The sequence below is a fragment of the Semicossyphus pulcher genome, unplaced genomic scaffold (assembly GCF_022749685.1).
Source record: "Semicossyphus pulcher isolate SPU_LCO1_2020_fin unplaced genomic scaffold, fSemPul1.0.p SCAF_28, whole genome shotgun sequence".
NCBI classification, from domain to species: Eukaryota; Metazoa; Chordata; class Actinopteri; order Labriformes; family Labridae; genus Semicossyphus; species Semicossyphus pulcher.
The window spans coordinates 6,798,625-6,814,471 of NW_027211702.1; the positions used below are offsets into that span (position 1 = coordinate 6,798,625).

At 38.3% G+C, this 15,847-nt stretch overlaps 1 protein-coding gene across 1 annotated transcript; it reads right to left on the reverse strand.

The window, feature by feature from the left end:
- Positions 1-61: 61 nt before the first annotated feature.
- tbc1d13 (TBC1 domain family, member 13) lies at positions 62-14,368 on the reverse strand. The gene is made up of 12 exons (XM_069677339.1): positions 14,266-14,368; positions 13,223-13,296; positions 13,086-13,126; positions 11,969-12,030; positions 10,790-10,889; positions 9,410-9,492; positions 9,112-9,271; positions 7,969-8,179; positions 7,716-7,879; positions 5,949-6,109; positions 5,797-5,854; positions 62-4,824 (listed from the first exon to the last, which is right to left on the reverse strand). The coding sequence occupies exons 1-12, from the start codon at positions 14,286-14,288 to the stop codon at positions 4,759-4,761; spliced, it is 1,203 nt and encodes a 400-aa protein (XP_069533440.1). The 5' UTR covers positions 14,289-14,368; the 3' UTR covers positions 62-4,758.
- Positions 14,369-15,847: the final 1,479 nt, after the last annotated feature.

The following is a 15,847-nucleotide window of genomic DNA, read 5'->3' on the forward strand; positions in this document are numbered from 1 at the left end:
TCTAAACGGAGCAAACCATGTTAATGTCAATAACATAAAAATACTTTCTACTATGGACCACTGAGAAGTATTTAAAGTACAATGATACACTTAATTGTATTACTTTCTGTGAATATAATCATAACAAACATTATTTACACTTCACAAAAAAGTTAAATTAGGCAAATTTTATAACCACACCATAGACAAGCTTAAGAATAAAATGTGTTGTTGAGCAGAAGTGCAGGTAGGTACAACTTTACTGCATTGAAAACATGTCTGTCTCATAAATGTATGAGATTTGAAGAATGCGCCAGTGTATTACAGTGCAAATATTTATACCCAATGCCACACAATTGTTTTATTTACACCACTTGACAAGGACAGGCACTTAATTTATACCATTATTCATTTTAATGCACATCTGCAAACAAGTAAAAACATATATACAAGTTTTAACACTGGAGACGTTACAAAAATGTGCTTACAAAATCAGAACCATGCAAATAACTGACATAAGACTTCAAGAGTATAGTCCCCCAACACACACACACACACACTCACACACACGCACAGCCATCAAGATAGAAATAAATACAAGTTAAAAAGAGGAGCATGTGGATGTCATCCGTTAGTAACAGTCCCTCAAAAAATATTTGCACATGATAAAAAATACCTTCAAATGCAAAATGAGTTTTTGTTTTGGTCTTTGAACGTGTCTCTCTCCTGCTCTTTCAACTTAAACACAATAATGTTGATATTTATAAGTGGTTGTGAATATATATCTCGCTAAAGATGGTTGGGTCGCCTTTTCTCAAGATACCTCAAGTAGGAGGAAACTGTGTGCATGTATGTGACCAATTTTGAATCTGTGCTCAGCTCCTACAGATTTTAGGTCCGTCTTTTTGCAGTTTAAACTTCTCGTTCACTTCAGACAATGAAATAATTTAGAGTCTTAGAGTTTTCTGTATTTTGTTTAAGCCAGACTAACAGGTGATACAGGTATATTTCCATTTCTTATATTGAAAACAAGCACAGCGTACTCCATATCAGTCATTGGGACCTAAATTAAATCCATTATTATTTAGAGGCGGCTATATTTCTTTGTGCAATTCTGCATCGTATAGTGACAATAAGCTGAATACTGAAACATACACTTTTGTTTGAAAGGCAGCTATAGTAGGTATATTTGTTTATTTTGAAAGATAAACCTGCTCATCAATCTGCTCGCCAGTGTACCAAATGTATTGAACCGTATTTGAAAATAGTTCCAGACGACTGCATCGATTCCTCCTGTTTGAGAAAAGTCTGCTTAAACTACAGAGTTCAGCTATTTCATGATTTTTTAAAAGATTCAACTTTATATTTGTGAACCAATTTTTAGGATGTTTAGTGGGAACCATCGGGCGATGGGACATGAGCTACAGAATGGATAAGGAAGTCAAAAAGTGTTGACAGATGGACTAAAACATGGTTGATTTTGGTCTTTTTTAAAGGGGGACCAAAATTATTCTTTTTATTTTACTTAATTTGTTTTCATTTTTAAGTTATTTTTTTATTCAGTTAAATTTTTGTTTGTGAAACTTTAAGGAGAATAAAATTATCTGGAGACTGAACTTTTATCGAAGCTTCTTGCATGATTTACAAAGAAACTGGTGGGAAAAAAAGTAAATGAATTTCTTTGTTTTATAATAAAAACAGTTGATAAAAACGAAACAAATAAAAAATCAATGCCTAACTGTGCCGCGAATTTATTGGCTTTAGATTCAAACGTGATTCTGATTTTTTAAATGTTGGACAAATCTCTCAAATATTATCCAGTAATACAGGAGGAGTAAAGGAGCTAACTTTGGCAACCCAAGTCTGATCAGTTAAGACATGTTCAGTACCTTGACACAAATGAGAATATCATTTCCAGTTCTAATAAAAGAGCACGTTTAACTAATAAAAAAGCACTGTGTCGAATCGATTCAAACTGCTCTTAAAGACAACATTTAATAGTGTTTTCTGACTTGGATGGTTAAGACAGACACTTTCCATCCAATTTCTGAGGAGTGTCTTAAAAATATTAAGATGTTTCAGGAATGCTGTAGTTCTCCTGAAAGCGGTGCGTGTTGTAATCTTGGGCATGTGTATTAAGGGTTTGAAAATCCTGCACTTTGTAAAGGGTGGGGAAGCCTTCATCACTGATCGATATACTGAGTCCCTTCATATGAGTATTAATTAGATGATTAATAGCCAAAGTGTCATCAACCTTCTTTTCTGTTTCCTTACAGATTAACCTTATTAACATACGATACAAGTTTGTGACTGGGTGTTACGGCAGTGGTAGATTTAAGTTAGCAGATTCTGGTTTACATTCAAAATGTAATGGAGACTTAATTAACCAGATCATCATCTGCACACTCAAAGATGCTATAAAGGAAATAAGACACAAGAACCAAAACAGTCCATGTGAAGCTGTGCTGGTTTTCACACTGAACATTATCGAGCTTAACCAAAGGTTAATCTGCACCATTAACCCTGAGCTAGCTTACCCATTAACGCAAAGTTAACAAGCTTTTTATGTCCTTAAAAAATCTACTGCAGGTCAGTTTCTAGTGCTGAACAGGACTTGAGTTTATAAATAACAACATTGTTCAGTCATACTTTAGCCTGCCAGTCTGCTCACAAGGTTTTTGTCTGATAAAAAGGAAGAGAGATACAAGAGTGGCAAGAGGTGTTTAATGCTAAAGATCAAGTTAAAGAGCTTTAACACTTAACACTACCGCTTGCTTTCTTGTACTTTCTCATTCCATCAGATGCTGCCACTAGCTTCTCATATTAATAAGAGAGACGATCAATAACTAGCTAAATCCAATAAACTAGAAATATGACTTTTTCCTCTCTCTTGCATTTGCTGAGAGGTTGAACTACTCCTTTCACACACCAGCTCCTTTAGGCGGCCATATTGTGCCGTTACACTGAAAGTCATGCTTGCAGTTTGTAGCTTACATAATGCTTTCTAGCTAATAAGTAGCTTAAGTAATGCTAACTAGCAGTTTCTGGCTGACGTAGTGCTGACTAGCAGTTTCTTGCTAGCATAATGCTAACTAGCAGTTTCTGGCTGACCTAATGCTAACTAGCAGTTTCTGGTTGACCTAATGCTAACTAGCAGTTTTGAGGCCAAGGTAAAGCTAACTAGCAGTTTCTAGCTGATGTGATGCTAACTTGCAGTTTCTGGCTGACATAATGCCAACTAGCAGTTTTGTGGCAGACATAATGCTAATTAGCAGTTTTGTGGCTCACATAAAGCTAGCAAACTAGCAGTTTCTGGCTGATTTAATGCTAACTAGCAGTTTTGTGGCTGATGTAAAGCTAACTAGCCGTTTCTGACTGAGGTAATGCTAACTAGCAGTTTCTACATAATGCTACTAAGCAATTTCCGGCTGGCGTAATGCTAACTAGCTGTTTCTGACTGACATAATGCTACTTAGCAGTTTCTAGAGGATGTAATGCTAACTAGCAGTTTCTGACTGAGGTAATGCTAACTAGCAGTTTCTACATAATGCTACTAAGCAATTTCCGGCTGATGTAATGCTAACTAGCAGTTTCTGACTGGCATAATGCTACTTAGCAGTTTCTAGAGGATGTAATGCTAACAAGCAGTTCTGACCTACATAATGCTACTTAGCAATTTACGGCTGACGTAATGCTAACTAGCAGTTTTTGGCCAACGTTATGCTAATTTGCATTTTTCTGGCTGACCTGAAGCTAACTAACAATTGTGATTAAATTAATGCTAACTAGCAGCTCCTTGTCAAACTAGTGACAACAAAAACAAGCAGCCTTCTAGCTTTAAGTCTGACTAATGAATAGAGATAGTCTGAGCTTCTTCTATGCCAGAGCCGTGCATTACCTGAAAATAAAGCACACATTTTGGCCAATGACAATAAATGTTTCACCATGGCCTTGACATAAAGTATTGTACTGAAACTACAGTGTAGATATGTGTAAACCCATGTTAAAGAAAAAGCTTAAATAATAATGTTCAGTGGGAAAAGCACCACCGTTTCCTCCGATGGATTTTGTTGCGTTAGAGGAATATGACTTTACACGGAGCTTCTTCTACGTTTGTTATGGGGCAGAAGACACCGAAGAAATAATGATTATCAGGTTACTTATACAATATTCAACAGGCAAGGCCCATCACTTCATATTTATTTTATCCGGACAGAAACGTCTCCCGTTTCACATCATTAAACAGATAAGGCATACATGTTTCTTACAATAAAAACATTCAACTTCCAAAAATTAAAAAACCCTTAAAGAATAAACATGCACTATTGCTCAACCCAGTTAAACATTTGCTCATCTTGACTTCATACTTGGTCTCAGTGGGACTGTAAATCCTTTCTGCTAAGATTGGTAGTGTTGGACTAATGTGGCTGCCTCTCCCTCTGATGTTCAGTGCAAACATTATTATCTGAGCACATCAAGTCTCTATGGAAGAGATGGCTGTGAGGAGCTTTTTTCCCATAATGCATCAGGAAGCGAGTGGAATTTCCTCCTCACTTCCAGGAAGGATAGTTTGACCATGTCCTCAAAGGTTTCACGGCGGTCCCCACTGATCGAACACTGTGTTAAAAACAGGCTGCTGGGTTTCCCCGACACATCTGTCCAGGCTCTTCATTGATCAAGTCCTCCAACGACAACATGTTCGACACGACTGTTTTTTAATGTTTAAACTCCCACCTACCACGTCTGAGCAGAGCAGGCAGGAGGAGGAGAGGGAACAGGTTAGGAGTTTTCCTGCAGCTCTTTGGCCTTCATCAGGATGGTGTGGACGTCTGAGATGGGGTAATCCTAACAGGAAAACTTCATTATATAGCATCTTTTCTTAAAAATGTTACACAGCTTCACAAAATCTTAAATGAAACCAAGGGAACAAGGCAAAGTAAGTAAGAAATGGAAGACATGAGTACAGAAGAGGTAAAGACCATGAAACCAGTACTAGGGTTGTCAAAATGTTCGATACTTCAATACTTTCCGATACCACGTGTTTTAAAACGATAAAATCTCTGTTATTTTTACGTATGATGGTACTGAAAGGTACCTAAGCGAAAAAAACAGCAGATCTACAGTCAGATTTTCAATCAAAGCTGCTGCGAGAAAAAGAGAGAGCGCAGCTGTGGTCGAGCGACATAGACAGGAAGTGAAGAGAGCGAGCACTGTTAATGTAAATAAAGCAGTGAAACGGAGAAATAAGACATTACTTCTGATTGTTTCACAGCAGTTAAACAACAAACACGCCTACATCTCCGTACAACCCGAGCAGGAAGGGACAGGGTTTAGTTTCTATAGGCCGAAGTCGACTGTGTGTGTCCGTCTGCTCCGCCCTCCGTCACACCTGGAGCTCTGATACGGCAACAACCCAGCGGACTGTTCTCATTCACAGAACGGCACATGAAGACGTTTTGTGACGTCCCTTTCACGTCTCATAAAGATGCAGAAGTTACGATGGTGTCTGTAGCAGACAGACAAAGAGCAGAGCACAGAGACAGACCGTGGTGGACCGTGGTGGACCATTGTTGCAGTGGTAACAACAATAGAAGTATCGAGTATCGTCTTTTTTTTACTAGTTTCCTATCCAAGTTTTAAATTCTTGTATTGTGACAACCCCAGTAAGAACACACTGTGATTTTGAATCGTCTGGCCAAGTTGCTGCACTAATAAAGAAAAAATAAGAGGATTAAGAACGCAGCCTTGAGGGACACCACAACTCAACACAGCCGTTGAGGAAGCAGCATTAGAGTAATGTAGAAAAAAAAACCTTACCTGTAGTAATCTCATGTTGACTGTGAAGTCTCCCGCCATGATGTTGTCTTTGATGAGTCTGTGGACAGAAGAAGAAACCGAACTCATGATGCACATGAAGAATCAGAGGTGGAAGGGCTGTAAGAAAACGGAGTAGAGTCTGGAAAGCTCACACAAGCATGGCGCAGCAGACCAGGATGAGGAAGTGGAACCGGTCCTGGTCCGAGAACAGGGTGTCCCAGATCCGAATGACGTCTGGCAGGAGGAACTCCTGAGATAGCAACAAGGTCAGCCAGCGGAATGTGAAATACTGCGGTTTGATCTTCTGCTCTTCCTGTGAGGACAGAAAAACAGAGGAAAAGGCACAAAATCAGCAAAATGTGATTCTATCTTTTTAACAGGCTCAGACTTTCTCCTCCATCTCTCCCTTTCTACCTGCTTTCTTCTCTCCCTCACAAAAAATATGCTGTCAAAGTCTATAACATTTAAAATGTATACAATACTAAATTCAATATTGAGTCAACGCTAGTAAATATGTTGACTAGGGCTGTAACTGTACTGAATTTTTCTAACCGTGATGAAACACTAATGCCCTTCTGCGGATCGACAGTTAGCTGCTGCTCCAGCCCACCACGGTGATAATCTGTCAGAGGCTCTGAGCTGCCGTGCTCGCACGCTGTGGTTCCACGCGAACATATTAGTGCTTATCGTTTACCTTCTTCCCCCCGCCGCTACGCATACCGGCCTTTTTACCATCTTTCTCAGATGTGGGCTCAGATTTACTTTTTCTTTCACTCTCATGTGATCAACAGAGAAGTGTCTCACGGCTGCGCCTCCTGATTTTTGTTCAGCAGATTTTACACCTGACAGCATTCAGAGCCTGTTTTCTCCACGCCGCCAGACTGACCTGTAAATGTGACGTGTGGCGCTGAATTAAGTCGGAAAAAAACGGTGCTTCACGGCACAGAGAACTAGATAAATAAGTAATGTATATGGGCTTCTAATTGAGAGGGAAAAAAGCGTTGACGGTCACTGGGTCCTACCCAAGGTTGCCGTTTCATAACCGTCGTATTGCGGTTACCGTCACAGCCCTAAGGTTAACTAATATTTAAGATGATACATTTGTCAATCCACCAAAAAATAATCAACTTTTTAATTAATAATTCATAATTAATCATGTTTTTTTTAAGTTCATATACCAAACATTCTCTGGTTCCAGCTTCTGTCTGCTTCTAACAAGAGTTTAAAATATGCTGTAGCATCACACATAAGTAGAAACGTATCTAACTAATCTCAAACATCCACACACAGCAGAATTTGAAAACAATGGCAAATGGCTCCTGTGTGGGCCAGAGAGATCAGTCCATGTGATGTAACGTTATCTAAAGAGGAGGGAGGTCGAAACAAGATTAAAAAACGTGAGAAACAAAACAAAGGAAGAAGCCTGGATGGAAAAATCTGCTAGCTAAGCGAAGGTTACCCTCAGAATGTAAACTAGACATGGTTTAAATCTGGATTAGGAAACCCACAAATTACCAGATAATCTGGCCCAAACATCGTTTCAGATTAAGGGCACAAACCAGACTTTTTGAGATGTGTCATACCAGCCCAAAACCCCGGTAGTCTTATCCTCCCTTCTTAGGTTCTTTGTCTTGTATCTGAAGATATATGTTTGGGCTTTAGACCGTCATTACGACAAAACAAGCAGTGTGAGGTCATCACATCAAGCTTTAGGAAGTCGTAACTGGCATATTTCTAAATAATTCAAAAACTAATTAATACAAATAATTTAAACAGATAATTCGATAACGATAAGTTGTTGGTTTAATCTCTAATTTATATTAATTCACATCTTCAGAGATGCTCCAACAACATAGACCCGGGCAGAAAACCCTGCAGCTCCCTATAGAGAGCAGGGAGTGAACAGGAAGTGACCTCACCAGCTTGAGGTAGAGCTCCAGGTCTTTGTCTTTGAGCATGGAGTACACACTCTCCATCTTGTAGGTGATGCCGCACTGAGAGTCGTCCAGGCTCTTGATGAAGTTGTCCCTGTTCTCCGACATCAGGTTGGTGAAACAGAAGAACGTGTCTGCTTCAGCGTGCTCTGAACGATGAACCACAAAGATCTGTTATTCATCTCCTGTGAGTGAAACATCTCAAACTGTTCACATTGATAACTCAGGTGTTACACACCTTTCCACTGGCTGTTGGGGTCTGTGGCGAACGTGTAGTAAATTGGCCCGACGATCTCGTTCATGCCCTGGACGTAGGCGATGCCGGGGTTGAGTTTGGCGTAGATGAAGAGGATCCGCTCCACCACCTCCCAGTGAGCTTCACTCCCACTGGGCAACACCTCGTATTCATTAGATGGATACAAGTTCAACGCCTTTCCAGGTGAGCTGACCTGAGAGAACACACTCAGTTAACCTGAGAGTATAATTTATCATTTTGATTATATGCAGCACAGGCAGGTGGTTTTTTTTTTATATTCAAGGAAAAATTTGCGTGAGTGAGTGATGTAAAGCCAGAGTAAAGTAACGTGAAAACCCTTAAATGCTCTTTTACGCTGGCTTTAGAGATTAAAAGTACAGCAATCTCCGAACTCATCCGCTATCATCAGACGACATATCCTCTGGGAGCAACATGTTGGGCGTGTCCGGTTTTGCGTTTAGCGTTAAACGACTTCTAGCCAAGACGTCCTTCTCCGTGCGCTGCATTGTTTACAGTCCAGTCAGCAGCTCGAGAAGCGACCGTGTGTTCAGATCAAAGGTAAATTCTCCCTCCAGATGTGTCTGCTAAATAAACACTGTCATCTCTCGGTTCGCTTCGCTTCGTGAAGATCCTACATTTTAATGTTGTTTGCTTCCTTTGTTTGTAGATTTCATTTTCCACATTTAAAATTGCCCATCCAATAAGTGCCTTGCAAACAGTCTCTTTTTTATGTTGGCTTTACTCTGTTTCATGCATGTGCAGCACTATGTAATGTGGCTTTGAGATGTGCTTTATAATAAAGTTATTTCTATAAATTTTAAGATTAAAAAGTTTATTTTTATGGGCATAAATTCAACGTTGTTTCTGCACAACACATGATCAAAGCTGTTTGTACCTGAAAAGCAACAGAAATTTAACATTCAGCTTTTAACTGTAACTTCCATCTGAACTAAGTCTGTAAACATTATCATGGCATTTCCTGGCGAGTCCTGGATTTATGTTCTACATGTGGCTGCACGTTGAGCTTTACTTCTTTAGTCCCAAGCTTTAACATAATGCTCTCTAAAACCATGTAATCATAAGCTAAACTGCACCACCCTAACACACACATTAGCAGTCACTTACATTGGTGACTCCGCTGCGGTTGCGGTTGACAGTTTGTGCTTTGAGGGTGGTTTGTTCGACTCGTCGACGCAGCGTCTCGTAATCGTTCTGAGGATCCAGGATCAGCTGACAGGGGTAATCTGTGGGCCGCTGGAAGAAAGCCATGTCTGGGTACAGCCGCCTGCAAACATGCAAACAAACACTGCTGTCACATTTGACCTGGAGCGACGTTTGCTTTAAATAATCCTCTCACAGATGGTGGTCATTTTTACACCCACATTCTATATTGGAAAAACTCATCGATGTGGAAAATTCCTACCTGACATCTTTGTCTATTTGTAGCAGAATTTCATTATCTTTGAAGTAGGTGTTCCACCTGCTGTCCGGGTTCGGATTTAAAGGCTGAAACAAATAAAACAAAGACAAATTACGGCGACTTCACCTCAGCCATGTGAGCGATTAATCATTTATTACATATACTATATATTTGCAATTACATCGTTTTCAAAGTGTTATTTTCATTTTGCGTGTCCTCAGTTATTAATTGTGAATAAACAACATACAGGATAGATGTTTTCTTTACTTCCCTTCCCTGCAATGTGCAACACTACAGCACACATGTCAATGAATAAAGGTAAACCTGCACACTTACTACAGGCAGAAAAAAATAATAGTCAAAACATTTCAATCTTATTATTCTTTTAGTGAATATTAGAAAAAAAAAACACATTTTTTCACACCGATAAATTTTCTTCAGTTCAGTTTTGTCCCACAAATTCTACAAAGAGTGAGCCCTCTTTCCAACGCAAACTCTTTGGAAAACTCAGTTTTGTTAAAACAAATATGCAAAGAGTGAGGCTTCACGCCGCTCGAACCTCTTTGGGCAAAGAAAACAAACTTCCAATATATGTAGCTAAATATCTTTTAACCTGGAAACACATCTGAATAAGGAAAAAGAGAAAATGCTTTATTTTAAAATAAAACAGATGTGACTCCACATCACTGTTTCTATGTGTTTAAACTCTTCATATAATCGTCTATAAAAACAATCTGTGTACATTAACACAAGTTTTTCCTCTTCTTTTGACCTCTAACTTTATATATTTCCTGTATGTAGAGGTTGAAGATTGCTTTATGCATTTCTATATAATGAGTGGCCTTTGTGTACAACTTTTGACAATTTTTTCAATATACTGTAAGTGAATTATTAATTGTTCTGGAATGTTTATCGCTCTAAAGAGTTTGGATGTTTAACCACATCACATGACACTCAACTGTTCCACGTGTGCACATGTGAAGTTAAATTCTGGTTTATAGACTTTATAGATGAAAATGAATTTACTGCAGCTGAAGTTTGCACGGCGCAGTTTAAATTGTTGTAGTGGCTGTTTTTCATGTTCATATGTTGCTTCAGTAACCGGGGGCAAAAGGTCAGAGGACTTAAAGTGACTTTTAAAGGAGCTACAAACACATCACTCTTTACTGCTGCAGTCAGCACTGTAGGACAGTTAAATGTTTACCCAAAGAGAACATTACACAGTCAGACCTGCCAAGTCACACACATTCATGTTGGGACTTAATGACTGAAACTGCTCTTCTATCTACTCTGCCTGCTCTGTGTTTGCTGAACGAGAAGATAGCAGCTAATGTGATCATCAGTGAGGTAGCAGCACAGCAGGACGACAGAGATCAGACTCACATGATCCTCCATCGTCACGTCTTCTCTGGAAAGGCCCAAGTTGGCTTTGGCAATACCCGGCTGGATGATCATTTCTTTTAAGAACTGAGAGTAAACCTCCCTGTGGGAGACGCAGGACAAAGGGGGGAAAGTGAGAGGAAGGAGAAACATTAAAATACCTTTGAGGTTTGTTTTGTTCATAAATGGGCTTCTACTGAACTAACAAAAACTAGACTAAAACGTCCTGAAATATTATGAGCATAAAATTGGGCCTTCCTCTGTTGGTCTGAGTAAAAGTAAGCAGTAGTAGAGTTGGTTTCTTCCCGGCTAGATTCAACCTGAGAGACACCCATAATAAACCGCATCAGGCCGGTGAGTCATGAATAAGTACTTTTTTAGTCTGCTAACAACATTAAGTCATGTCCTCTGTTTGCTCAGTGATAGCACCTGATTCTGTGGTTGCCCAGTGACACCAAATAAAAGTAAAGCAGGTTGGCTTAAAGGACAATTCTGGTATTTCTAAGAGTCTGACAATATAACAGAAAGGATTCCAACAGAAATAGACCTTTTGTTTATTTAAGTTTCTTTTGTTCTTACCAGAAACATCTGTTACATTCCTGTCCTTAAAGCCACCAGATATCATTTATAAAACCAGTTATTTTACCTTGCAGAACAGGACAGTTGCTTGTCTACCTTTGCTTTGTTTTTTTAGTTAAACAAATATTTTGTTTGGTCCAAACTCAACTTTAAAAACGACTAAGCCACACAATAACACAATCAAACTGGTTAAGGCAGTCGTAAGAAAGCAACTCTCCTGTCCTGCAAGGTAAAAGTACTGTTTTTATCAATGGAGTCTGGTGTGTGTGCAGAGAGCGATGTAACGTCTGTGTGTGGTTAAAACAATCATCTTCCTCTGTAACAAAAAGGTCTATCTCTGTAGGGATCCTTTCTGTCATGTTGTCACACACTTAGAATAACAATCTGAGCCTGTCAGTGGAAACAACAAGAACTTTTAGTGGACGACCTTTGACCCATCAACGATTATGTTGCAGCCATTACAGCCTGTTTGCCTGTTGCACGCTGATGCAATCCTGTGGAGTAATTCCAAAACTTTTGGTACCTATTAGTCATTAAGAATATGTAAAAATAGGGCCCAGGTTTTAAAATAATCCTTATTCCCCTTACAGTCTTCCTTCTTACCTCTGCTTTTTGAGGAAAGACTCCCATAACGTCTGATCGAGAGGTAGATAATTAAGAAGGATCTGAAAAAAAGAGGGTAGTCACATGAGTCAGGAGCACACATCACATTACTCTCTCCTACTTCAAAGTCTCATGAAATGTTCATCCATGCCTCAGGCTTCATTTATAACTTCTTTATTTTGCCTTTATTGTGGACTGAAGCTACCAATTACAGTTAACATTTTCCCTAATTATCTTCAACCCTGCTGGACCCACCAGCAAGGCCATCATTACCGTTTCATGCAATCTGCTTTTCCATCCCACTTAAATGTATTTTAAACTCCGGACACCAAACATGCAACATGCAAATTTGTCTTTCTCGGATGTCTTTGAATAATTTACTCAGAAGAAGACCTTCCACATACACCATAAAGGTGTTATTATAACTTATACTAACAGAATTACTTGTTGTGTAGTCCTTTATTTTTATGTCTGAACTCCTTAGTTGTGTTTCATCCCAAGCAAAGTTTGGCACGAGTTCAGCCTCTCAGAAAAACCAATCAAACAAAGAAATTTGAATAACTAGCATTTAGCCATCCTCTTTTCAGCTCCACCTTCTCGTCACTTCTGCCTCCAAAAAACCAAGATGGCAACAGCTAAAATGCTGAAGCAAACCAATAGATGATGTTATGGGAGGCTACCTCCACTTCTTACGTACTATCTTTGGTTATATCACCTGACATTGTAGTATCAGCTGTAGTGGAATGTGTTCTGTCATTCCTCTTGGTGACTGTGACATTACTCTGACTGCCTCATGTTTTTTACTTGTCTGGGCATCTAACGTCAAGTGTTTTTGTTCCCCGTTATCTGACAGCTCTTACAGAAAAGTTTGAGGGGGGTCGACTCTGCTAACGATTAAGTCTCATGATGGCACACCTCTTAAATGAACTGTTGGCAGTCATCAAGTGGAAACAAACAGCTCAAAACAACTTTGTGCAGCTAAGTGGGTTTGCTAAATCTCGCTTGGAACGCTCACATCGAGATAAAGAAGTAGGAAAAGGCATAAAATGTTCTTAATGTGGCCCCACATTTGATACACCAAACTTCACTACGACAACACAGATGCAGGGCGACTTACTTTCCAGCAAAGCGCTCGTATTCCTCCTTCAAATGGGACTCCTGCATTGAATAAAGCAAAGGAAGGTCAATCACAAATCATTGAATGCCTACCCTTATTTAATCAGCACTAAGACAAAATTAAGGTGTGTGAGTTACCATTGAAGCACAGTTCCCTTAGTGTCTTCAAATTTATGTTTTCTTCACTCAAGGCTACTTTGAATTCCTGTATCCTGAAATTAGAAACAAGACATGGTCACAAACTGAATATGAACAGCTCCATATTTTAATATATAAATTAAATACATGGTTTAAGCTCTCTTTTGGGTGCAATTGGTTTAGAAAATAAGGTGGTAAGCAATAAGGACTCTGTTGGGGTTTATTGTTTGACTATAATCATTTTAGTTTAAACATATTTGATCATAAAACCACTTTTATCTTCTTTTTAATACAGTTATGACATTGTTAATATGGCCTGACAAACATGAAAGAGACCTGTAGCTGTATACACATTTATTTTCCTATTACATGATAAACCAATATTAAACAGAAAACCGTTGAGAAAGCACTCTGACCACAGACTCTTTATAAGAGGATAGAGTTTTTCACTGTGAATAAAAATAGCATTGAAAAAAACAGCACAGAAAAAGAAAACAACATGAAAATTTTAATTAAAACAGGCTTATTAAACTGATACAAACGTATTTTGCTACGCAAACATTGTGCTGCTAAATTGTCATAGCTTATTTACTATCAGGACGACATTTTCAGTTGGATTATTTCATTGTTTTTAGCCCTTTGCACTGACAGAAAACAGTCTGCAAATACAGCTAGCTGGATGATAACGTTAGCTAATTTTTGCTAGCCTGTTAAGGAAGTGTGATGTGTCAGCTGATGTGCTAACATGGAGCTAGCGTGGCTACTGAAAACGCTGGTATTGATAAAACGTATTAGTGATTATAAGAGCTTCGCTGTTTGTGACATTTAATGTGAAATTTGCAACCGTATATTAGCATGTACGAAATATGTTTTTTTGCTACTCTTGCTTAAAGTTAGCTCATGTTTGGCTAGCTGAGCTGCTGTTGCTGCTAGCTTAAAACACTGAAGTTTCTTGGTTAGCATGCTAGCTGCTACAATAGATAATATAGACTGTCGGCGTGCCCTGCATCTCGTGCAAAAACGAAGATTTTGATGTGTCTCACCTGTTTTTGTACGCAGTAGACATGTCTGGACAGGCGGAGGTGTATTCCTTTAACTGTTTCGAAAAAGGAATGAATTATTGGCCAGAGGAAGGTCCTCCTTTCACTTCCGTCTTCACAACAACACTTAGGACACACACCATACACACACAGACACACACGCACACACTCACAACACGCCGCTACATGGACTCATTTTGCGTTTCACTGGGTTCAGATTGTTCCCTGACCGAAACACTGTGTTCCTGATGTGTTAGCTTCTGCTATTCAGACTTACAGGTTTCATTTCAAGTCTTTGTCCTTTAAAGGATGAACATACAACACAAACAGCAGCATACATAATACAGCGTGACATGCATAAAATAAAAATGTTACAATTACACATCGTTTTTCTTTAACAAATCCTATAAATATCATCATGCACTGTAAGACACTGTCAATATAAATTATTCATCATGTTGCCTATTTAATGGACTCTTTTATTTGTACTTAGTATGTTTCACAAACTATATTTACAGCAATATATGTTGTTTAATGTATGCTTTAAGTCATTGCTTGTTTTCTATATATTTATATTGTTTCGAATGAGGGTGGTCATTTTTTTAAAGTCCCTTCTCAACACATAATTTTATCTGAGAGCCTGTCCAGATTTAAGTATTGTAATTTTCTTTTACTGTATTTTAATTCCATATTTGTTATTTATTTTATTTGCCAAGGCTGTATCTATATCTACTTCATTTAAAACCTGATGATTTTATGACTTATTTTTCTGCCTGTCTGAAGCACTTTGTAACTTAGATTTTGATTTTTTTTCTCCATCAATAAAGGTTTGCCTATTATCGTAACTCTATTATATATTATAACTCTATTATATATTATATTATATTATATTATATATTCTGCCCATAAAACAAATTTTGACTCTGTTAGTAAACATTTGATAAATATGTTAATACATTTGCAGAAACACATGGACTCAAAACATCTTACTATTAATGAATGAATGAATGATATGTGTGTTATTGTCAATACAACATTTAATTTGAATTGTTTGTGACCGCTGCAAAGCTCTGCGGTCTGTAACTGTTTGTTGTGGATTCCTGTTGGTGAATCACGCTGCCTGTTTCAGTGTCTGTAGACAGTGTCATAACTGCTGGCGGACACTAGAGGGCAGACATTTTTCGAGTACCGTTATACAGTATAAATATGTGGATTTAGATTCTGTCCTTTTACTTTACAATAATCTTTATAAGAAATACATTTTGGTTGTTATCAAGTTGTGGATAAAATATTTGTATTCCTTATGACATTTTATTGCAAGTAAATATAGTTTATTGGAATTAAAGCCTTGAAAAAGTTTAAGTTCAAGGAGAGTGTGCATGAGTTGTTTTTTCTCTGGCCTATTGATATTTACCCAAACACATGTCCTACAATAATCTGAAAATGTGCATCGTTCTTTACAGTCCAAATTCTGATACTGCAAATAGATTCAGTGGTGAAAATTTTTTTCAAATTTTTTTCAAATTTGTCCTTGGATGGAGCAGATATTGTGTCAAGGTTGAGTTTATTACTTGGTGAACATGAC

Excerpts from the sequence above, each read along its gene's own strand:
- tbc1d13 (XM_069677339.1), bottom strand. The coding sequence starts at position 14,288 with ATGTCTACTGCGTACAAAAACAG. Across the intron at positions 9,272-9,409 it reads CAAATAGACAAAGATGTCAG|GCGGCTGTACCCAGACATGG; the intron begins GTAGGAATTTTC and ends GCATGTTTGCAG. Across the intron at positions 4,825-5,796 it reads TCAACATGAGATTACTACAG|GATTACCCCATCTCAGACGT; the intron begins GTAAGGTTTTTT and ends TTTTCCTGTTAG.